Source organism: Mus caroli, unplaced genomic scaffold, assembly GCF_978045245.1.
Source record: "Mus caroli unplaced genomic scaffold, Mus_caroli_1 scaffold_13, whole genome shotgun sequence".
In the NCBI taxonomy this organism is placed as follows: domain Eukaryota; kingdom Metazoa; phylum Chordata; class Mammalia; order Rodentia; family Muridae; genus Mus; species Mus caroli.
In genome coordinates, this window is record NW_028227268.1 from 90534735 (window position 1) to 90559741 (window position 25007).

General features: G+C 43.7%; 1 protein-coding gene across 8 annotated transcripts in view; it reads right to left on the reverse strand.

Annotated features, from left to right (window-relative positions):
* Window positions 1–212: 212 nt before the first annotated feature.
* The window catches only part of Fbxw11 (F-box and WD repeat domain containing 11), a 105465-nt gene continuing 80670 nt past the window's right edge, over window positions 213–25007 (reverse strand). For all 8 annotated transcript variants that reach the window (XM_029483132.2, XM_021176073.2, XM_029483129.2 and 5 more), the window contains 9 exons: window positions 23670–23760; window positions 15590–15727; window positions 13410–13528; window positions 11650–11899; window positions 8631–8749; window positions 7842–7952; window positions 6915–6993; window positions 4565–4750; window positions 213–2462 (listed from right to left, as the gene is read on the reverse strand). In XM_029483132.2, coding sequence (XP_029338992.1) covers window positions 4589–4750; window positions 6915–6993; window positions 7842–7952; window positions 8631–8749; window positions 11650–11899; window positions 13410–13528; window positions 15590–15727; window positions 23670–23760 — 1069 coding nt within the window. In that variant the 3' untranslated portion in view covers window positions 213–2462; window positions 4565–4588. The remainder of the gene's footprint in view (window positions 2463–4564; window positions 4751–6914; window positions 6994–7841; window positions 7953–8630; window positions 8750–11649; window positions 11900–13409; window positions 13529–15589; window positions 15728–23669; window positions 23761–25007) is intronic.

Genomic DNA, 25007 nt, shown 5'->3' on the forward strand with positions numbered 1-25007 from the left:
ATGCTCACCTGAAACACAGATCTGCAGGGACAGCTCCAAGCAGGGAGCTCTCCCTCTGTCCTTGAAGCTTGCTGGGAAAACCGAAAGTGAAGAATTCCATAAGCCATAAACACTGCCTTCGGCTTCACCGTACAGATGAATTGGAAAATCCACCTTTAATGGTGCCTGGTAAGACAAAACTGCTTTCCTGAAAAATGTGACAGAACAGAGGAGCACTGCAACACTTTATTTAGAGGATTGGCTTGAATCAGTAGCTGAAGTAACAATCGCCAGGAAGCCAGGTCAGGTGTACTGCATAATACTCATCTTGATTTATTGACATTACTTAGCAATTTATTGGACAAAGGTCAAACTTTTGTTTTTATTAAGCACATTCCACAGTACAAAGCCGTCATGATAATATCTGTACAATTTAACAGTTTCAATAGCTGTTCAGACACATATTTATTTCAAACAGATAATTGGCAAACATAATTACCAGTTAGAATTAGACTACCCCAGTGCTTTAACACATTAATATAGCAGTAATTTACAGTTGCTCAGTTACAGTTAGCAAAATAAAGTCCAGAGTACAGCTGGGAATTACTACTGTAATCCCAGAAATTGGAATTCCTTGGGTACCCAAGTCCCCTGCTATAATTAGTAGGCACAATTCAAAGGTCGTGTGCATATCTGAAGGCCATGATCTCCCAAGGATCGACAGGAACTTCTATATTAAACATGCAAAAACAACAGAAATGTCCAACTGTGCAGAACTCACCTCTTCCCCTCCCCCTCCCCTCCTGGGCGTTCCTGTCAAATGGGTGATAAGCAGTGAGGGGGTGTGTTCACACCTCCTTATGGACTGGGGCCTACTTTCTATACATTTGAGCCCCCACCTCTCAGAAACAAACATGGAAGCATGTGAGAATGATTTATTGGGGAAGGAAAAGAACAAACTAAACTAAAAAGTAAAAAAACTAAAAAGGAAAGCCAACCCAGTACACACATCCACTACACACTGACCCCCACTGCATTCTTAATGCCAGGCCAGGCGGAGCCCAGAGGCCTTCTCTCTCCTAGAGTGTGCTTCCATGGGAAGAGGCTTCATCCTCAGGGAGGGGCTGGTTGGTCCTGTAAAACCGTACTAACATTCCTTCATCTTTGGAAACAATGGCAAGGGGAAATCAAAACCTAATCTTGAAAGAGGGAAATAATGTCACCAATGTCCTACCTGGGTGCCACTCTCACCGTGATGAGTGACAGCAGAGCCTGAGGCTGTGCCCCCCACACAGGAGTGCCTTGTCCCTAATGTGGGCTCTGACCAGCTGACCTGCTCCACAGGCTCTAACTCCACAGCCCCCAACACCCATCCGAGTGCAGGAAGCCCAGAGCCAGGAGCCCTGTCCACTGGCTGCCATCTCCATCTCAGGGTCACTGCCGTGTGATAGGATGTTGGACAGAGAAGCCAATGATCACCCCGAGGAGGTGAGCACTAACTCTTGGGGGTACACATGAGGAAAAGAACAGTGGTGTGGAGACTGTGAAGATACCTGCCCACTGCAGCTGCCACACAACAAATAAACATGGGAAACTTCTCAAGTTCCGTCTGAAAACACACAGCACACACAAAGACAGTGACAACTAAAACCCAAGTGAATACTGAAGGAGGCTCTAGGCCAGCACAGCAACCTTGGAGTAGGTGTGACATTCTCCACAGTAGTGTCTCAGGTGCAGGGGGCCGGCCAGCACCCTTGAGCTTGGACTGTTATGTACACTCTATCTACATGCGGATACAGTATTTTAAATTAGGAGGCAAGCACTTGGATAAAGGTGTTACTCTACCAAATATCAGAAGATGAGGGGGAACAGAGAACAGTTAATAAAAGAAAATAGCTATATCACCTGTGCAGAGGTAATATAGCCCACCTATTCTTTAAATTAAAAGAAACAAACAGAAAGAAAGTGTAATCCAAAAATACTAAGATAATCCAGATCTGCCCATTGTCCGACACATTCCTATGCACGTCAGAGCGACGGTGACTGTGACTGACGGTCTAAGGAGAAGCTGCTGCTGGAGAGGAAAGCCCTGAAGACGCTGTGTAGTCGTTTTGGCACCCAGCACTTCACCGAGAATGCAAGGCTGCTTTTAGTACCAAACCAAGGCGCAAAGCGACGACATAAGTTAGAAGCAGGGCTTCTCCTGACAGTCCTTGCTGTGTCCTTCGTGGGAACGTGTGCATGGGAAGCGCTGGGGTCTTCACTGAAGGGAGGAACATGAGCTGCTGCTCTACTTGCAGTGGAGAGCTAAGGAGTCCTTCTCCAAGTAGAGCTGGGGTGCAGTGAGAATGTCGGGGCTTGAGGGGTGGGGCTGCTCTGTGTCTACCCAGCATCTGGAACCAGTCCAGCCCCAAACTCAGCTGTGAACGAACTCCCTTAGGCATGTGATAGCCATGTAGCCAGTAGTTCAAGACCAGGAAACCCTGAAGAAGAAAGGAGAATGATGTTATTTAACTAGACAAGACATGGAAGGGTCACAGAGGGCAGGTTCAAGAAGGAAAGGGGAAGACGGGTGTGGAGTGGGATGTCAGACCTCCCCCTCCATCCCTTTCCCATGTCCTTACACTTTTCTGACTATGGCCTGGTGAGGAGCTCTGTGTCTTCTGCCTCTGTAAACCTCTAGAGTCATGTGCTCTGAAGACATCATTCAACGAGTACTACCAGGTGGGTTTGTCAATGGACTCAACAAAAATGCTTCCAAGAGAAAGTAGTGGGGAGATGACTGTGTAGGCAGAGATGGCGTGGACAATGGAAGGCCAGGAGCAGTAAACCTTCTGATGGCCTCCCCCTCTAACCCCCCCCCCCCCAGCAGATGTCACCAGCCTACCCTGCCCTGCAGTCCTTTGGGGTCCACAGCCATTCTAAAGGGAGCCCTCACCTGTCACTACTGGTCAAACCCAGATGTTCGCAGCAGCACAGAGCAACCATTCCTGATGCACACCTGACTCTTGAAGCGCTACACAGGAATTGGTTGACATGTTATAATACAGGCTGTGTGAGTCCCAGCTCCTCAATTCTGCCACAGTGACATGTGGACAAATGAGAACAGGTAAGCTCCAATCACATGGATTTTATGGAGGTGGGAATTTTAATATCACAGAGTTTTGGTTTTTTTTGTTTGTTTGTTTGTTTCGAGACAGGGTTTCTCTGTGTAGCCTTGGCTGTCCTGGAACTCACTCTGTAGACCAGGCTGGCCTCGAACTCAGAAATCCGCCTGCCTCTGCCTCCCGAGTGCTGGGATTAAAGGCGTGTGCCACTACACCCAGCTTATCACAGAGTTTTTATACGGCATGAATTTTTTTTTTTTATATTTTTCAAGTGTTTAAAGTGTAAGATCTACTTTTGTCCTGCACTGGCAGAATAACAAAGCATACAGTGGGTCAAATTCAATGCTTGGCTACAGTGTGTTAAGCCTGAGCAAGGTAAACTTCTTTAGAGTCATTTATGGGACTCAGAATCTAGACTAAAAAATATCTGAAACAGATTAAAGGGGTGTGCCAGCACCACCTAGCTTACTCTTTAGTCTTTAGCAAGCTAAAAGGTACATAATAAAAAGCTACAAAGAATTAAGCAATGCTTTTTTTTTTTTAAATTGAGACAGGATTTCTCTGTGTAGCCCTGGCTGTCCTGGAACTCTCTTTGTAGACCAGGCTGGCCTCAAACTCAGAAATTCACCTGCCTCTGCCTCCCAAGTGCTGGGATTAAAGGCGTGTGCCACCACACCCAGCTAAGCAATGCTTTTTAATTAAGAGAATTTAACCACAAATCTTTAAACAGTCAAAGAAGTAAGGGTATTCATGAAGTGGACAAAGCGGGATGTGCGCAGAATCTAATGGATCCCGGCAAATCTTCCAGGTAGGAATATTGTTCCCAGTAGTCATGGATATCTGGGAATGGGCAAATCGGGCTTCTCTCCTTCTATCTAAAACTGAGCATCTTGGTGAGTAAAACAATCTGTCACCAACAGTACGACGGTGGCTCTGTACTAGAGCGGAGGATTTGCATTCTGAAGCACCTGTTACCCTCACCGTGAAGAATGCACAGCATAATTAGGTGATCGCTCCTTGTGGAGATGGTAAAGCAGAGTGGACTTGGTGATGGGAAGAGGAATTTTGGATGGTCCTGTGTGTGCGCATGCATGGGCATGATTACACCCATCTGTCTGTCTGTCTGTCAGCCACAGAACTGAAAGACCAGGTAAAAAGGTTGGTTTCTGCAATCCAAAACCAAACCTGAAAAACTATCCTGGTGTTCAATGGTTATGACCATGGAGGAACTCATTTAGGTAACCAGTTTTTTAAAAAGAGCAACCACAGCCATCACTACCTGTCAATGATGCCGAGAGAGCCCACGATGTGCAGGGCTCTGTTGGGAGCCTACTGATACCTTACCTGCTAGTCTGGTAGATGCTTTCATTCACATCACTAAGGAACCTCAGTTGCCTAATTCCCAGAGGGAAGGCAAAGTCCAGAAGTGAGCGAGGTCTTGAAGAGCCCAGGCAGGGCTGGAGTTTGAGCACACTCACCAGATTGGGCCAAAGTGCAGGCTGCTATCTGGAGATATAGGTGTAGGTTCTGGAGGGAGAGCGGGTCTCATTCTGGGCACTGGGAGGCACATTTAAGAAATCCCAAATCAAAATAGTGTCATCGTGGGAGCTGCTGATGATCTGAAACTCATCAAACTGCAGCCGAAACACACGTCCAGAGTGTTCCTATGGACGAGAGGCTTGGTTAACATGCAGGAAGGACGGCTTTACAGCCCCTATCACCAGAGCTGGGATTTAGCTCAGGCTCGAAAGTCAGCACTTTTCAGAGCCTCCTGCGTGGTCTCCCCCACCCCCAGACACTGAGCTGCATCCTTTCACTGAGAACAAATGTTGTGCTTTCTAGAATACACGCCTTCTAGGTTTTTCTTTTTCTAAAAGATTTATTTATTTATTTATTTTATGTAGATGAGTGCACTGTAGCTGTCTTCAGACACACCAGAAGAGGGCATCAGATCCCATTACAGATGGCTGTGAGCCACCATGTGGTTGCTGGGAATTGAACTCAGGACCTCTGGAAGAGCGGTCAGTGCTTTTAACTGTTGAGCCATCTCTCCAGCCCCTAGGTTTTTCTTTTTTAAATTAAACATTGTGTCCTACATTATAGCCTAGTAATGTGAAGGAAAACAGAGGCTGTCAGAGTAATACCCACTCAGGATATACTGTAAAACTAGACTCAGAAGGGCAAAGTTGCTATAAACTTTTTTTAAGATTTATTTATTTTATGTATATGAACACACTGTAGCTGTCTTCAGACACACCAGAAGAGGGCATCAGATCCCATTACAGATGGTTGAGAGCCACCATGTGGTTGATGGGAATTGAACTCAGGACCTCTGGAAGAACTGCTGAGCCATCTCTCCAGCTCCCTATAAAAATTTTTTAAAAAGATGACCAAGAACATCTGTGTTAAATCACAGTGGTCATCAAAATTCATGGTGAGAGTAAGAGTGGCTCTTAGAGTACTGCCTGCTCTAGTCAATGCAGGAAGATAGGAAATGCACTGCTGGGTCTGGAGAGCATGCTCAGTAGTTAACAGTACTTGTCGGCCTTGCAGAAGGACCCAGGCTCAATTCCCAGCACCCACATGGCGGCTCACAACCATCTTAGTTCCAGCGGATCCAACAGATTCACACAAGGTGAACACATACCTAAGTAGGCAAATTGTTCATACAAATATATATATATATATATATATATATATATATATATATATATATATATTTGAGACAGGATTTATCTGTGAAGATTAGAGGTATGTGTCACCAGCATGGCCCTAAAGATAATTTTCTAAAAAGAAACAAAATTGCTGAAAAATCTCAAAAAAAGCCTATCACTATTTTCAGATGTCTTCTCAAAAGAAAACAAAAATTCCAACAGAAGCAGCCTCAATATTAGAAATCAATAGCTTTAGTAATATTAAAAAACTTTCACATATCCAAATAAAGTATTTATTTGGTCGTAAAGCAAGCAAGACGTTCTGACATGGGAAATCAACCACCTGAGAGTCAGAGTCAGACTCCATCAGAGTCAGTGGATGAAGCAGCCACGGGCAGACACTGACCCCACAGACTGGCACCTCACAGAAACGAAGCCGAAAGAAGGTGCAAAAGCGAGAGATGGGGAGGGCTGAATCCAATGCTCCTCAGAAGGCCCAAAGTCTCACTCACCCAGACTGCAGGACTCCCTGCCAATCATCCACCACACTATAGAGTGACCAGGAAAATGCATAGTGTTGGGTACTTCAAAATTTGTTAAAAGTATATGTAGCCAAGGTCTTATGGCCTCAGAATTCACGATGTAGCCAAGGATGACCTTAGACTCCTAATCCTCCTGCCTCTGTCCCAAGAACTGAGATTAAAAGTCTGAACTACCATACCATACTTGGTTTAAAAAAACCGGATTTTTAATATTTCTATCAAAGAAATGAAAACTGATGTATTCATTAATTTGTTGACAATTTTTCTATAATGTATATTATAGACCAAAGTATCACACTATTCTCTTTGATAATATAGTTACTAATTTAAAATAAATTTAAAAAATTAAAGTGTGTCTATGCGCCAAAGGAGTCCATATAATAGAGCCTGGGGGTGGGGGGGAATCCACTACTGTGCAGTTATAAGACCTAACACAACTGCACACTACAGAGACCCTAAGGCTCCAGGAGAAATGAGCACAATCATGAGGATGCCTGCTCACCTACACAGGACCCTGCAGCAGTGTAAATGAACTATGTTCTGGCTGGCCAAAAATACCTATACATCTCTCAAAGTGTGGTAGAAGACACACGCTTTCCTGGGTACCCTCCCCACCCCAACAAATCACATACCACCAAGGTGCGCAGACACAATGTGCTTGCTGGGGCCCGAGGGTCAAGAGCAGCCTGCAAGTCCCAGACTTTAATCTTCCTACAAGGAAAAATGAGACTGGATTTAATAAAAGAGTTAACATTTTCTACACTGTGAACATAGCCATGACAAAACAGTACACTTGAAAGGTCTACAACCAAACCCGACAGGCAACATGCTGGTGTTTCTAAGTTTTTGAACTTGGACTTTGAGTATTTGATTTTAGAAAAAGAACCTAAACCCTCTCAGAATTCCTGAAACCTTAAAAGGGATATTACTGCTAAGAAGATAAACAGGCAGAAGACTCAGGATTACATCAATTCACTTTCTAACTTAATATCTATGTTACAAAATTCAATATTTGGGGGACTAATGAGATGGCTAAGGTGTCTTTCTCCAAATGAAGAAATGTCTAGTACACTAATGCCCCACTGACCAAGCACATTTTATAAGGCAGACTGGGACTCACAGCTTCCATCTGTCATTGAGAACAAAAGGAGAAAAGAGGAATTTTATTACTGAGTTCATGGGGGAAGGGAGTGTTTCCTGGTTTATTTATAAAAGAATGGAATTCCCTATAGTTTAATCTGTATATGTGTGTATTGGTATGCATTTGTTTGGTGTGTGTGTGTGTGTGTGTGTGTGTGTGTGTGTGTGTGCGCGCGCGCGCGCCTTCCCTAATTTTTATATTTCTGTTAATGGTTACAACACAAGCGAGACTTCAAGTGCCTGGCTACAACACGACTGAGGCAAGCTTTACTTCATCTTCCTGGATCTGAGCATCCTCATCTGACCCACTGGTATGACGGATCTTTCTCATAGAGTTCTGCATTCACATTGCTGTTTAATACACAGCAACTTTGTTCCTGACAAGGCTACGGCCATGCTTGTGCAGATGAAACACATACCCATCATAGGCGCCACTGACAATCCTCTTGTTATCAAAACGGATGCACCGGACCAATTCTTCGTGCCCCTCTAGGACTCTTAAACAGGCACCACATTCAATATCCCATAACCTTGAACAAGAAGCAGTCATCAATGAAACAAATTCTCTCACATGACTCACACCCTCCTCAAGTTGTGTACCCCTGTTCTGTGCAGGTAAGTCTGTCTATTCTCCTTGGATCCCATATTGTCATCTCATAGTTCATACAAACCACTAAATCTAACACTTGTGCTTTCACACTAATTTAGACAGGAACCTCACTTTCTGTTATATTTTGTTTTATACAATTTGAAACCTTTAAAAGTCATTTTCTATTTAAATCAAATTATCAACAAAGACATTTCAATTATGCTTAGTCCCTGGGAATTTTCCTGGTGTTTCAGCTGATAAATCCAGAGTCCAATGGCTTCAGAAAAGTTTTTCTGGAGATGTGGACATGGGGCAGGAAATGAAACAAAACAAAACAAACAGCAAGGAAGGGCAGGGAGATGACACACGACCAGCTACTTCAGCCCCGGAGGTCTTCCAATCTTGACGAAGCTCAGTAATGACTCCTGTGCACTGGGTACCAGGGTTATTTGGTTCCTAAGGAGTGGGCCTTAGACTCAAGTGTCTTAGAAATACAAAGTCACTGGCCATATCAAGCCTTCTCCTCTGCATGATTCACAGGGTATAAACTGATTCTGGAGTGAAAGACTTTTTTTGTTTTTTACAATGGTTTTTGTGAAATAAACTAATTTCTACGCACCGGATGGTATTATCTGATGATCCACTAACAACAAGCCGGTCGCGGTACTGCAGACAGGCGATGCCTCGCTTGTGCCCATTCAGAGTTCGGACAAACTCACATGTGCTCGTGCTCCACACCTGCAGGAAGGCAGCAGTGCAGTTAGGACGACACCTTCAGAGAGAGCGGGCAGGAACATGTACCCTACCATCCTAGCATTCAAGAGACAGTGTGGTTACAGAAGGGAGACGAGAGCACATAAGGATCACCCAAAATGTCCATCTGTAAACTCTCTTTTCAGTTAACGATAGGCTGAACAGAAGTTGGCCAGTGTGAGTCTTCTTGGCTGAGGGTGACAGTTGGTGTAAAGTTCAGGGGAGTAAAGAAGCCTAAAGTCTGAGATCTTCACAAAGGCTCAGCCCTTTCTTTCTGTGGAGGAAAGAGTCTGTGGCAGATGTTATGTTTCCATCTAGCTCACGTCACACTCAACGTGCATCTCCCCTTCTCACCAGTTTCTTGAGTGGCACCATTTATTTTGCCAAATGACTCCTAATATAACATACAGGATTTAAACAGTCTCCTCTTGTGAGTCTGTCTGTAAGATGCAGATGCTCCTTGGCACACTTTCTACATGGTGAGCCAAATAAGGACACACACAGTGGCCAGAGTCCCAAGTGAGAGCGACAGCGGCATTTGTAGCTCAGCAGAATAAGCAGGTATTTTTATGCCCATCCCAGCAAATGGAGTTGGACCCCCAACCCCATGCCATACATGAAAATTTAATTCAAGGAGATCAAAGATCTAAATGGTAGAGCTGAAATTATACAACCCTCAGGGGGGAAAAACAAAGGAGTTGTTTTGTAAACCTCTAGTGTTAGGCAATGGTTTCTTAGGTATCACAACAAAAGTACATACAACACACAAAAAAATTGGTAAACTGGGTATCATCAAAATTAGAGTTTTTTGACATCAACAAAGTGAAAGAATGAAAGAAAAATCATTTACCTGATTAAGGGGCTCATATCCATAGTGTATAAAAATGTTTCCACCCACCCATCTACCCATCCATCCATCTATGTAATGTGTATGGATGTTTTATCTGCATGTGTGTATCTGACCACCACATTTGTGCTTAGTATCCTTGGAAGCCAGAAGAGGGCATCAGATCTGTTAGAACTAGAACTAGAACTAGGGTTACAGATGGTTGTGAGCCACAGTATAGGTGCTGGAAATTGAACCTGGGTTTTCTCCAAGAGCAGCAAATTCTCTTAACTACTAAATGTAGAGGAATGCTAGGGCAAGGAGGCAGGAGTAGGTGAGTGGGGGAGCACCCTCATACAAGCAGCGTAAGGGGGGATGGGATAGGGGGCTTGCAGAGGGGAAATTGGGAAAGAGGATAACATTTGAAAAGTAAACAAATAAAATAAACAAAATACCCAATTAAAAAAAAAAAAAAATCAAGCCAGGCATGGTGGCGCACGTTTTAATCCCAGTACTCGGGAGGCAGAGGCAGGTGGATTTCTGAGTTCGGGGCCAGCCTGGTCTACAAAGTGAGTTCCAGGACAGCCAGAGCTACACAGAGAAACCCTGTCTGGAAACAAAACAAAACAAAACAAAACAAAACAAAACAAAACAAAACATTAAAAATCACCCAGAAAAATAAAATTATCTAAGTTTTAAGTGGACTTAAGATACATTTATGCAGAGCAGGTACAGTGACCAACAAGCAAGCAAGCACCACAAGCCACCATAGAGTAAAAGCAACTCGCCAGACCAGCCTGCATCTCAGGACAGCTACAGGTCAAAACAAGACAGTGATGAGTGTGGACAGGTGGCACATGGAACAATCTCCCCACAGAGGTGACTTCTAATCAGGCCCAAGTGCTCCTGGCTGTCAGGGCTGATCTTGTGCTGACTGTTGGCATATGACTAAGTTAATACGCACAAAATCCAACTGTTCAGCTTTCAGACACCTACGGTTTCATGTGATAGCCCATGATTTGTAGGGTGAGTTATCAGGGAACAGAGCTGTCCAGTGCTAACCATTAGAAATCCTTCAAGCCAGCACAAAGTCTCATGCTGGCAGGATCGTAACATGGGACAGCAACCTGGAAAACCATTTGCAGTTTCCTGCGCTGTTAGTCAATTTAAGAGAACTAAATGAACGTGCAAAAATGCATGGGCAAATGTTTATAGCAACATCATCCATGACTGCCAGAAAAGGAAACCAGCAACAGTCCATCAGCACAGAAAGGGACTACAAAGTGTGATCCAACTAGAGTAAAGATGAATTTGGCCACCAGAAGCAACAAAGCATGGATCTGTGCTGAACCCTGTATTACACGAGAAAGCCAAACACAAAGGGCCACATAGCTCATGATTCCGTTTACATGAAATGTCAAGAACCGGCAAATTCAGAGACAGAGGGTAGAATGCTGAATGCCCGGAACATCATGTGGAGACAGGAGGGCTGCGTGAATGTTATCAGCATGGACAATGTGTGAAATGTCACAGAATCAATGTAATTAAGAGAAAACATAGATATGGGACCCTGCAGGTTATCTCAGTCTACAAAGTGCTGGTCTCATGATTGCCTTCCCTCTGCCAAATAAACTTCCTTGAAGACAGGGACACACCTTGCTCATCCTTCTTTCTCCAGCATCTAACCAGCACACAACAGCAAGCTCTCAGCAGTCAAAAAACTAAATCTAGGCTCCACATGATTAGTTTGAGCCATGTTTGTGAAACAGAGACCTATCCTAAAAAAGCGTGTGGGCTGGTGGATGAGAGAACCTGTATAAAGCTCCTATACACAGGACACTCAGGGTGACTAGCCATGGAGCTCATGAAATTTGCAACTGTTCTCTACTGGGACCAATGGCCTTTTCTTGTCTTGCCCATGGCTCCAGAAACATGTGGAATGGGAAGGTCTGGTGTAAATGCATAAAAAACAGACCCTGCCACCTGGTATAAGCCATCTCTGCCTTTTCTCTGCTGTACAGGGATGGAATGTCAGGATGAAGACGGCAGACACACTCACTTTAATGGTCCTGTCTCCTGAGGCAGACACGATGTATTTATCATCAAAGTCTACTACATTGACAGCAGCACGGTGGCCAACCAGAACACGGCGTAAAGTGATATCGGTGGCAGAAGCCATGTCCCACACGGCAATAGAACGGTCCTTGGAACAAGTCACCATCAGTCCATTGCTGAAGCGTAAGTGCAGTACGGCTTCATTGTGGTGGATGAGTGTGTTGAGCACCTCACCAGTGTTCACATCCCAGACTCTGGAAGAGAACAGAAAGCTGTGATGGTAAAGCCAGGGAAAGGTGACATGTGGGCTTATGTCATTCTTGCTGTACCAGGTGTGTGCTACCTGGCAGCAGCCTCCTTAATACTGATAAATCTAAGATGCTTTTAAGAAGTTAAATCTGGCTATACACAGGTTTATCTCACACTCTAAGAAATTAACTCAGAGATGTTTTCAGGTTTGTACCAATGACAAAGACAATCCCTCCAGACAGCAGGCTTTGAGTGAGTCTGTGATGACAGGAGTCTGACAGTTCCCACTGGCCTCTGGCATGCTGAGGAATCTGCTGCTTTCATCTGCAAACTAAGCTGTGGCATTTTGTCAGAGCACTTTCTGTCTGACACCTGAGACATGGGGTGCACAGGTGTAGCATCTCTAGAAAAAGCCCCAACATCCTAAAGGATACTGTCACAGACCAGAAGATAACCCTGAAGGCTAAACAGTGACCTGAGGCTGAAGCAGCAGCCTAGAAGCCAAGCAGGGGCATGGGCAGCAGCTGTGCTGTGGGCAGGGAAAAACAAAGTCTGACAGTGTGACACAAGAGAAGTAAAACCAAAAGGGGATATCATAGAATCCAGGGGTAGAATGAGCAACTATCCTATGTCCTGAGAATAAGCGATCGTCTCTAAGCATCTGAATCACATAAGATTTGCTGCTTTCCTTCCACTCCTCATCCCCCGTAGTCTCCCTCAGTCTAGCCAGACTTGGCATTATGATGTCCTTTTCGCTATTGGACTCGGTCACCTTGCCTGCAATCCTATCAGGCATGGGGAGATGTGCTTTCCCAGGAGTACAGGAGCAAATCTCAGTGACGCTCCCTTTTTAATCTTTGATACCCAACTACTAGTCACAACTCTCTTACGCATGTCTTCTCCACTTCTCCACTGGGTTGACAACTAAAAACTAAAGCCTCCACCATTGCAATGCCTATAAAGACAGTCACAAGTTACCTAAACTCAAGGCTCAAAATGCACTGGTAATTTGACTCCCAGGAAACTATTTAACTTCTTAGTTTTCTAAGGTACCAACACAGATGAAGATAATGCCTAAAAGAACAGATATCTGTAATCAAAGCCTATCATCTCTGGCTCTCAGAGCTCACTTTCCCAAGGGTCTGCCAACAGCCTGATTTTCTCAGTTCCTGCATCCTTCACACTTCAACAACAGTGGACTTCTTCCCCTCTGCTCTGTTGGCAGGCTCCTAAGAACAGGAGGAAGTAACAAAAAGCAGTATGATTGGCTAGGAGAGCATAGTGCCATCTCTATACACCATGAAGAGGAACAGGACACAGCTAAAACTCAGCCTTCTGCTCTATCTGCTTAGTACAACTCCATCAAAAAGAACCTGGAGATACAGTAAGTTAAAAATATGTCTAGAACCGCAAATATGTGTGCATGCATGTGGATATGTATGTGTGTGCAAATCTGCGAAGAGGGTATGCATCCTTGTCTCTTCAGGACTTTGTCTTTGAGATCAGAGCACTCACCTGACCGTGGAGTCTGAAGAACCAGTTACAATGACTCGCTCATCATACTGGAGGCAGAGGACAGAGCCTGTGTGGCCCGTTAGCACTTTCAAACATTCCAAGCTGCTTTTATCCCAGATCTAGTGAGACAAGATCAAGCACAGCAGCAGTTTAGTGTACACACTCACACAGATTCCCACGCATCCTGCACTCTGAATCGTCGAAGAAACACACAGTGTGTAGGAAACAAGATGAGTTTCAAACAGTTAGAAAATGACAAGAGGAGAAGAAATGGGGCAATACCTACTAGCATGCAGAATAGATACACAGCTTTCCTTATGGTGTATGTAGCCCTTGGCCACTGTGCTCAATCAGCAGCTTGAGAAAGGGTTTGTTTGTTTGTTTGTTTTTATAAAGTCTAGGAAGAGTCTATAGTCTCTAGTAAATATGTGACAGCTTCTATGACGGCCTTTTAGAAACACATAACCCCCCCCCCCTTTGTAGCTTCAAAACTTTAAAAATATAGAGCCTTTGTTCCCTCAAAATCCCAAACAATGAACCAAGAGTTCTTAGTAAGAAAATGTTACAAAGTCAAACTAAGCACTTAGGAATTGAAACAGGTCACGTGATGACATAGCTCGCAGCTTCTGGAAGGAAAGGGAAGCAGGGCCTTAGCAATCAATAGCTCCTCTCACAGCCCGAGCTCTTCCTTCCCTACCTTCCTCTTCTTCAGAGTTGTTCTTCCAGAGCAGCACACACTGCATCAACCCTCCCTCCATCGGGCAGCCTTTTTCACTCTGTCCTTTAACTTCGTAAGAGACACTTAAAGCTCTCCATGTCTTTCTATGGCTTGTTAAGCAAATTCTTTTCAACAGCTTTAAAGTTAGCCCACTACCTGGGCACCCTGCAGCTTATCCACGCCCACTGCAGGACACCTGCTCATTCCCAAGGCCTGCCTAGGAATAAAGCTGCTGCAAATGTGTGCAGGTTTGGGGTGGGCTAAGTTTTCTTCTCCTCTGAGCAAATACTAAGTCATAATAAGCACTGGATCATATGATAAGAGTGTTTACTAAGAAACCGCCAAACTGCCTTCCAAAGCAGCTGGCCCACTTTCCATTTCCACGAGCATGGGATGCAGGCTCTGCTGGACTCCTTCCCTTCTCCCCGTGCCCTAGTAGTCACCACACTAATGGAATCCGATGCTTCTCCCAGATGCTTCCCTTGCTTGAAGGCTGACAACATGGCCATCTTTGTAAATGCTGCTTCGCTGGTTAGACATGCTCTTTAGAGCTGTATCTACTAAGGTCTCTGCCTGTTTTTTAAATGTGTTTTATTTCCTTATTGTTGGGTTTTTATAGTTTCTACACACTTTAACTAGGACTCCCTCCTCAGATGTCTTTTACATGTATATCCTGTCAATCTGAAGCCTGGATTTTCTCTCAGAGCTGAAAACTGTCACACTAATGAAGACTACCCCATCAATTCTTTCTTCACAGACCATAGTCTGGTATTACATCTACAATGTCATCCCTAAACCCAAGGTCATTTTACCATATGAGGCGGCAATTCAGCTTCCAGGTTTTCACTCACTCAACTGATCTGAACTTAACATTCCGGCAAAACCTTGCAGACGTATATTGCTAGAGGTTTCATTTACAATTCTGAGGAAGTCCCAAGCAGCATGCACATCCCTGAGAACTAAATGGATTACCACACTATGATGTACCCAATAATATGGAATGCTACTTCACAACAAGAAGTAATGAACTACTGCTAAACAAAGCAGGAGAGTGAGGTTAAATGCATCTGTACTGAGTATAACAAGTCAGTTCAAAAGTCTGTTACATGTTATATGTATACACTGATAGGAAGGGCTAGATTTTACACACACACACACACACACACACACACACACACACACACACACACTAAATACAGTGGTGGAGAGGCCACTGGATTCCTGGGTACGAGGAGAGCCTGAGGGACAAGTGAATGGGGGGTGGGCGGGGGAGAGGATGAGTATGAATGTGCTCAGAGACGCTGAGATCAGACAAGGGTAGAGTGCTGGTTCTGGTTTCTTCTGAACCATGAGAGCTGCTGATGCTGAGAACAGATAAAAACCTATCAGCAGTAGCAGAGACGGCCACACAACAGCACCTTACCCCTAAGCACCACTCTACAATAACACATCAGTAACTTGCCTTGATAGAGTTGTCCCGGAGGCCACTGATAATTTTGTCATCATCATATTGCAAACAGTAGACACCCTTACTATTTTCAGAGCGGCACTGGATCCTCTGCAAGTTGTGTCGTCCACACCGCCAGTTGGATTCTATGGTCTGGAGAAAGGAGGCAAGAGGTGGGGTTTTGTGAGCCAACTGTTCTGTAAGGTTTAACAATCTGGTGTTGCTTCCCACCAGAGACCCCCAACTTTTCTCTTTTCCCAATAAAACACTAGACAACAATGTTTCTTCTTAAACCCTCCCTGCCTACCTGGCAGGCGTTGTGGGATTTCCAGCGAGCTCTGGGTTAGATTTGAAACAGCCTAGACAGAATTCAGTATGTTTAAAGAACATCACTTGCCCCCAAAATACAAACAGATAGTAACTCACTGAGTCACTTCCTAATGCCAATTAAAACACCTGGCAAAAGACTGCCCTATTAACTGAAGCCCTGTCTGATCACTGAAAAGACAGGACATTGTGCTAGTGCATATCAGTTTTAAGCTCCTGCCAGACTGAAATCACTGTAAATAAGAATTAAAAAAATAAAAAGGGGAAAAAAGAAAGGCAGGCAGGCAGGCAGACAGACTGACTGCCTGGTGGTGGTGCATGTCTTTACTCTCAGCAGAGGCAGGAGGATCTGAGTTGGAGTTCAGGCTGATCTACTGAGGGAGTTCCAGGACAGCCAGAACAATAGAGAGAACACCTTCTTCCCTCCCCCGCCCCCCCCATCTCCCACCCCCATAAGTGTGTGTGTGTGTATTGGGGGGGGGGTGTCCACTTCTCTAACATCATGTGTTGTTTAATGAGCTGTTAGCATATTCCCAGTATCAGGAAGTATGGGAAAGATCAACGAGAAGCATACTGCATTCCAAGGAGGCATAAAGCCAATTATGAGGGCAAATACTTGGAATCTAGAAACTGAGAGACAAGATGTCAAGTTCAAAGCCTGCCTAAGATGTGTATCAAGATTCTTCCTACACACCTGCATGAGCACACATTCTCCCCCACCAACCCTTCCTCACTTTTAATGGTTAAGCTTAACTTTTTCAATCTTGGCCTTAAAATGTAAAAACAATAATATAGATTCAAGAGGAACTGTATTTTAGATTTTGATCCTTTCCCTGGCTAGCCAATTGGATGCTGTGTGACGGTAGCAAGCCGTGACCCGCCACTACAGCACAAGAGGAACACATCTGTAATCTACAATGTGTTTCTCAAGTAGGTCGCTCAGCAGATTAAGGACGTTTATACACATTTCAACCTACAACTTAACATGAATTTATCGGATGTAATCCCATAGTACACTGAGGAACATCTAGACTCTGAACTAAATTTGCTTGGTTAAAGATTAAGCCAATAATCTTGGTAGTGTTTCTCATTGTTTTCCTTTATAAACAAGCAAAGAAAGAGTTTAACCTGCTGCAAACTGGATTAGCTAGAAGTTACACCCAGTTCTGATCAGCTACGAATATATTCATCAGTACAAAGGATAGTCTTAGCTCTTAGGCAGAGAACACAGAACACAAACATATAGTAACAATCCAGGGCACTCTCTGTGTCAAAATAAACAAACTCTGGCTACAGGATCTGAAAGGCAGCAAGGGCACCCTGGCCTGAGACCATGGCCCAGTTCAATGAGGAAGTAGGGTGTGCCCACCAGAAGACCCAGCCTCAGCAATTATCCAAGATTAAAAGCCATCAGCCTCTAAGACTAGCTGATCTGGATTCTTAGACTTTGAAACCAGTAGACAGCAGGAACAGCTGTCCACACTCAACTTTTGAGTCCAGGTTGAAAGAGGATCTGTGAGTAGCTAAAGCACTAGAGCTTGCTGTTTGAAGAAGGTAAACCTAGCCTCCCCTCACAATGAGGCCCAATCACTGGTCAAGAGTCCTCTGCTCTGAGGCCTGCATTCTTGTGAACTCTCTAAAATGCTAACATTCTCTGAATGCTAGCCAACACTGTCCTATGCTTTATACACTGTCATCTCTGGGCATTCAAGGGGAAGTGCTCTACAATCTAGCACAGATACCAAAGTCTATAGTGTAGACCTTGTAAAAAAACATAATTACATAAAACAGCATAATTACTTTCTTTTGTGAATTACTTTCTCTCTCTCTCTCTCTCTCTCTTTTTAAAGGTACTCCCCACTATATAGCCAAGACTGGCTTTAACTGTCAATCTTCTTGCCTCATTTAATTAAATGGTATAATATCTTCATATACCTATATACATACTCATATATACATTGAATCATTTCTAGATGAGCTTTAATAGTAAATATGATACAAACATTGGGGAATTTCTGTGGTTTTTCTTTGCTGTTCTTTTTGAAACAGGGTTTCTCTTTGTAACCTGGGCTGGCCTCAAACTCAAGAGATGCCTCTGCCACCTGAGTGCTGGGATTAAAGGTGTGTGCTACCATTCCTGGCTCAATATAAATGTTATATAAATAGTTGTGATGCTAAAGTATTTAGGGGAATCACAACCAAAGGAGAGAGAGAAAAAAATCTTGTCTATGTTCAGTACAAATGTACTGTTTCTAATTCTTTTCCACTGTGGTAGTGGAGTCTGTGGAACCACAGTTATATAGAGGACCAGCTGTATTTCTAGCCAGCTCACCACCTAACACTGAGGCAAGAACCACTGTTCACATTTTTATACAGAAAGAATCAGAGAGTTGGAGCTATTAATACCTATATCAATACATGTATATTTAAAGGGCAAGTGTCTGTCCTTTGTGACCTCTGTGCTCAGCATAGGCCCTGGGAACATCTGGGTCCTCAGAGAGCCAGCACTGAACAAGCAGGACAGTGAACAATCAACAAGCAGGATGGCACATGCCCAAGCCTTAGAGACAACAGCAGTATAGACAAGCTCTTCTATGCACCTGCTACCATCAGGACTTCCTAGGCCAGGCAGTATCTCCCCAGTGGCTGGGAAATATCAAAACCAGGAAAACTTAACTCACCCCACTATACAACCATCTCTCATAGTAGGTATCAATTAGTCTCTAGGGCAACTTTTAAAAGGGATCCAGAGCATAAAAGCTTATTTAAACAAACCCATTGTTTAGAACCATCTAGAGAAATAGTGTATTTTTGAATAATGCCTGGGCCATCTTAGCAAGCTAAAGGCTCCAGGGAAATGCTGACTTAGGAAGCCAGATATACTAGAAAGTGGTCTATTCCTAGCCTAGTAGTCACCCATGTTCAGGTGCCATCCTTTGGGAAGAAGCAGAGCTGATAAAAGTATGTGATTCCATTTGAACACATAGCATGCCTTACTGTATACCAGACGTTGTTTCTAAATTGCATAGGTACCTTTGGGCTCTACAGTGGTGTGAATCTAAAGTAGGCTTTACTCTGCGTAGAAGAACAGAGAAAGCACATTTGCATAGAGGAGCTGAGAGGACTTCTTATACACTTCCTACTACTCATCAAGGGATTTTCTAAAATAGGTGAGCCAGCCATGATCTGCACCTAACACACTGAGGACACAGAGAACGGGTGAGGAAGAGGAGCCAAGATGGCACCACATGGTCTCTATCTGTTGTGGTAGCCAAATCAGTTCTTGAAACACCTAGGCAAAGAAGAGTCAATATTAAAGCTGAGCTGTCCCACTTACTCCTGAGCCTCAGACAGTTGTGAGAGGACAAGGCTTCTTCACACAAGTGCCACCAGACAGTCCACTTGCCTTCCGGTCAGAAGGAAACCAGGGTGTGGCTGAGCATCTCTCCATGTTCACAAGGTTCCTAACTTTCTAAGATAACTGTATTTTATGGAAAAGTTCAGAAGATGTTTGGTGAGTCACTCTGGGAAGCCCCTACTTAGGACAAGTTTTTAAATCTTTAGGTAAGTATAGCTCACTGGAACCAACAGGAAGTGTCAAGACAGCCATGCAGCCACCAAGGGCATGAACAGAGTGTATGTGGCTCCTGAACTGCCTGTCTTTAGCTCTCCAGGCCACCCACACACAAAGGCAGCACTTGCTAATGATTATGCCTACCAAGAACACCACCATGTCTGACAACCTCAACCCTCACTCCAGCTCTTCTAAACCAGGTTTTCACAGAAAGTAGCCCCCAGGCCTGGCAGGCAGCCTCTGCCAATGGTGTGGCTGAGCAGCACAGCAGCCCCCATCTCTGGGAAGCAGGTCAGTAGACCTGCACCCCCAACTATCAAAAGGACCACGTAAGATAAAACATGTGCTCATCACCACCTATTGGGAACACTGACAAAAACAGTGGGCTGTAATTAAAAAGGGAGGGTTCTCCCCAAATTACAGGAATTGTGTTGGCCTGGCTGCTAGTTACTGCTGATAGCCTGCACTTCATGGAAGGACCATCAAGGTGCTCAGCCTTCACGTGGAACTCAGCTACTACTCCAGTGAGGCGGCATCGAGGTCAGTCACACACAGGTGCCCTCTCTAATACCTGCTGTACCATGAGCCGTAAGGTGGTACGGCTACTGTAGAGGAGGTTTTCATGCGGTAGAGAACTTGTAAAATCGCCTTACCCTTCGCAAAATCTCAAAACACTGGGAAAGTAGCCATGATATACAGAGTATACAGCGGCATTTAAATTGGCAATAGAGTGAAAACAGATGTCTGAGTATGGAGAAATAACATTATTTTTAGAAGCCTAAACATAACTGAGTGGGTGGGCAAGTTTCAGCATTTTCTAGTTGGGACAATGTTAATATCAAGTTTGCAAACCACAAAAAAAGCTTTCCACTTTCCCTGAGTGAAATGTGGTTTATTAAAAGGTGTGATACAACACACCGTCATTTTCCCCATGGCCAGCTCCAAGTGGAGTCCTTCAAAGCCACTTATCCGGTAAATAGACAGAGTCACTACTCTGGAATGACAGAAAAGAAAAATCCTAGATCAGGACATTAGTTTGCTTGTAAGAGCAATACCCTTCCATCTGCAGAGGCATCTGGGAGTGCAGGGTGGACAGAGCCTGGGGGCCACCTAACCAAGTCCCTTGTGGTGAGTGGACAGTGAGCTCCCCTGAAAACAGCACTGACAAGGACTCTAGATAGCGAGGAAGAGTGTGGCTGCCCTCTTGGTGGGACGCCTCAGGTTTGCCAGGAGTTCCTTTTCAATTGAGAGTCCTGCAAACCCTCTGTGTGGCAAGAACACCCAGGAGAGAGGAGCCTTTTCAGAAAGTGAAGAATGTGAACTATTCTCCACAGACTCCGATTCTTACTTTCCCATTTTCTGAACAGCAGGAGCTAGCCACACAAAACCAGGTTGTCCATTTTTTCCTTAAAATACAGCCAATTTCTGGTGGCTCCATGTGGAAGGCAAAGTTGGGAGAGGAACGTCTTCCTCTGTGCTCATGATAGCCCAAGCTGAGAGCGTTGTACTTGAGGAGTTAGCAAGCTGTCAAGGCGAGCAGAGGGGAGCAAGAGTGGGATCAAGGAAGAGCCGATCTGTGGGGTGTAGAACAGACTGGGAGCTGTGCGCAGGCTAGGGAGGCCAGGACACTCTCTCTAGTGTTCCTTTATCTTGGGCAGTGTGCTTAAGAACCTTTCAATGCTACCTTCTCCCTAACAGAACTAAAGCAAGGCCAAGGGATCTCATGTGAACAGTCAAGGTGCTGAGTACCCACATACTCAGAGGAAGACAAGTCTACAGGAATGAAGCATGCCTTTCTCCTTCACTTCCTGTACTTTCTACTTTGGAAATAGTAAACAACTAACTGTAAGCCCGGGACTAAACAGACCTCAGCTAAAAGCCACCTCTTCTACGTAGTACAATTTAAAACTTCTTTTAGTCTCAGTGTCACTTTGTGATATATGATACATACGATATGGCATGATATAGACCTTGTAAAATTATTGTAATTATCTGTGTAAATACCCTCATAGTTCATGGTAGACTTATAGGGGTGACAATCACCATGTCCTGCAGGTGATACTTTCACAGCAGTCATATGGACAAGCTCATCTGTGTGCCTCACAGATATCAATCACAGAGGAAAGAATTTCCATGTTTATGCCTGCCCTGACAGAACACAGCCCACTCCTAAAACAGAGTGGAGCTCTGTTCAGAGGTGGTGCCACTGATCCATACTGCAAAGGTCTTGTATGATGAGCCAGAGTGTATGTGGCTGGTTGTAGGCTCTACCACTCAGAATTTAGAATACGTTTGTTAGAATATGTGGGTGGCTGCAGACTGTACCACTCAATAACGTGACCATGAAAGTATGTGGTTGATTATGGGCTGTGCCACTCACTGTGATCCAGGGTAACAGTTTACCTTATCAGCCTATGTTTCTTGGATTTTTCAATGTGGACTTGACCTACTTTTCAGAGTGTCTAGACTATCGAATGAGAAGGTGTGCTATAAACTACTAAACAAAGTATCTGGTACAAGTAAGTGTCCTATTAGTGGTACACCATTTCTGTCACTATTACTATTAGTGAGCACACTCAAATATAAGCGTCATCCCTCATACTAAGAAACTTAGCCACAAAAATTTGGAGGAGACTCTGTGGCCAGGCAGTGGGTTTTCCCAAACCACACTTTAAGAACCACCGGGAAGACCACCGTGATGCAGAGGTTTTGTGTCAAACAGTGTTTCCTCATGGCTCCATTTCCCATCACATCTGCCTCCTTTGCTAGCTCTAAAGTATTTTTTCAGCCTGAGGAAATGGTTATGGTAAGTGCTGTCATACTGTCAATTATAACAGTAGTCATGACGACTAAATAATCTACATCACCAAACCTCAATCTGATAGAGGTTCTCCCCAGTTCCTGTTTATTAATGAACAGCTTTAAACAACATCCCCTCAGAAGGAATGCTTTCTTGAGAGCACTCATGGAAAGTAAGAGGGTCTCTCAGCAGTTACCCCCGCCAAAGAACAGAAGGGCATTTGCAAGATGTGCATATACACACTGTCTTGGCGCACTGCCCCTTGGTGCAGCCCCTTCCCTCCTGAAATGCACGAACCCTAACCTGTAATGACAGTCTGCTCTATGTCACCCACTAAGCACTGCAGGACATTAGTTCAAGTTTTGAACAATAGGTCAATTAATTCTTAAACTGTATGTGGCAATGGTTTAAAATTATTGAGCCCTCCCTAAAAGATTAGTTTTTAAGTCATTTAGAGAGCATATACTCAAGACAAGAGTTTCCTCTTTTTAAATAATGATATCCGGTCACACACAGATGAACCATTAATGGGACGCATCCATTAGTTCACATCTGCCTGAGAAGGGGCGGGGGATGAACTCAACAAAGGCATGTTTCTCCATTAACAAATTCTGGCACAGTAACTTTTATGTTCATCACCTGGGGAGAGGATTACGTCACAGTTTGGAAATTGGCTGTAACTTTATGGGTGATACAGCTCTGGCCAGCGAAAGCTCAACTTTTCTGCCAAAGAGGAAACAGTGGAGAAACCAGTAACAGACAAGAACATATGTGAAAGAGTTAATGAGAAGGACCTGTGCGTGTGTCTATCCTGGTTTAAGGGAAAGGGATGAATAATAAAAGTGAATGAGAGCACACTGACAATATCAAGCACAGCCGACATCTCTTAGCAAAAGCACAGAGCTCTGCTGGTCACTAAGTTACACTAAACTTCACAACGGCCCCAAAGCATAACCCACTTCACAAAGCCCATTTCATAATGGCTTAGAATAACCTGAGCCATTTTTATGAAAAGCTATGCATGACTTAAGAGGAGAGTACATACATGCCTTCTACAAAGATGGCTCAAAAATATAAAAGTATGTTTACCTAAAACACTGGGCCTTGGATTGTGGAAAATTTATCAAATTAAAATATAGTTTATCTTGGATAAAGGTTTTAATCAACTGGCAGCCTTACAGAAGCATTTCGTGTTTTAAAAAAGTTGTATTTCTATAAAAAGGTGTGATCAGCTCTGAAGAACAGCTATAGATTACACACAGTGACATTTATTTCCAAAACTCAACTTTTAAAAAGTGTGAGTTCCATGAGTTTAGAACAAAAGGACTTAAAAAACAATATAAAAAGTTGAGAATAAGCTCCTAAGGGTGTGAGACAATTAAGTAAACAGTTACCTCTATGTCCTGGATAATCTTTGGGTATAATGATCTATAAAATGAGTTGGGAGGGCCATCTGTAGGTCTGTTTTTAAACAGGTACTGATCCCTGGCAAATGAAAACAAACAGATGTTACATTTTTGCACATAAAAGTAGGGATTTTATTTAAGCATGCTTATAAGGACAGCCGTGTTTTGTGTCTTTTCCTTGCACTGAGTGTTAACAGTTCAAAAGGAGGGTTTCTAATAAACTATAGTTTCTATGGTAGAGACAATCTAGTTCTGGCACGATGCTGGTCTTTTATTTTCTGAGTACTGTCACACAAATAATTAAACTCTCACTTTAGAGCTTTCTTCCCCCTATAAACTTTGTTAGTAAAATCTTGCAAATAAAAAACAGAGCACACTGAAATGAGCAGTTGCCAGTGTATACATTTTAATGAACCTCTTAAAAATTACAATAGGCATTTTGAAGCTGTGAACCTTCACACTGGATTTTATACTTTCACTATCAAATATATTTTTATGGTTTTATTCACTATGAAAAATGAAAAATCCATGCTAGAGTTAGCATCAGGATAACAATTAGCATGGTATCACTTTTCAAAATTCTTCATGCCCATTAGCCACACTCAGCCCTTCCTCCCGAGGACTGTGCCTTGCTCGTGGTCTATATTATAGTGCGCCCACATGAAGAGTAAGTGCTAATGAAGCTTGTGAACTGTCTCACCTTACATTAGACTTCCTCCCATCACAAAAAATGCAGCCTCACCCTCCATCTTCCCAGTCTTGTGCCTCTGTCTGTAACTTTCTCTATACTATCAATGCACAGGACTATCAAACTGCATTAAGCTCACGGGCTTTCCTAGAAAAACCTATGTTGTGTTTTCATTCTTCCCCATGAGCAGTAATAAAAACAGAAATGACATAACTCAGGCTGCTGGAATAGCTTTGTGACAGAGCAGTTGGTTCAATTCCTAGCAATTAAAAAACAAATAAGTAACATTACTGGACTCTCATATTTTCCTTTAAATTTTGTTTTATGTACGGGGTTTGCTTATATATATGTCTGTGTACCACATGTGTGCCTGGTGCCTGTGGAGGCCAGAAGAGGGCATCAGATCCTCTGGAAATGGAGCACCAGAATATTGTAAACTACCAGGTAGTTGCTGGGAACTGAACCGAGATCCTCTGAATGAACAGCCAATGTTCTTATCTACTGAGGGATCTCTCTAGCTCCAACGCTCACATTTTTTTCCTTACCTTTTTGTGATGGGAAAAGGCATAAATTTATAGATTTAAAAAGATGAATATATCACCCATATGAGGTATTAAAAGCTTTATAATAACAAATCC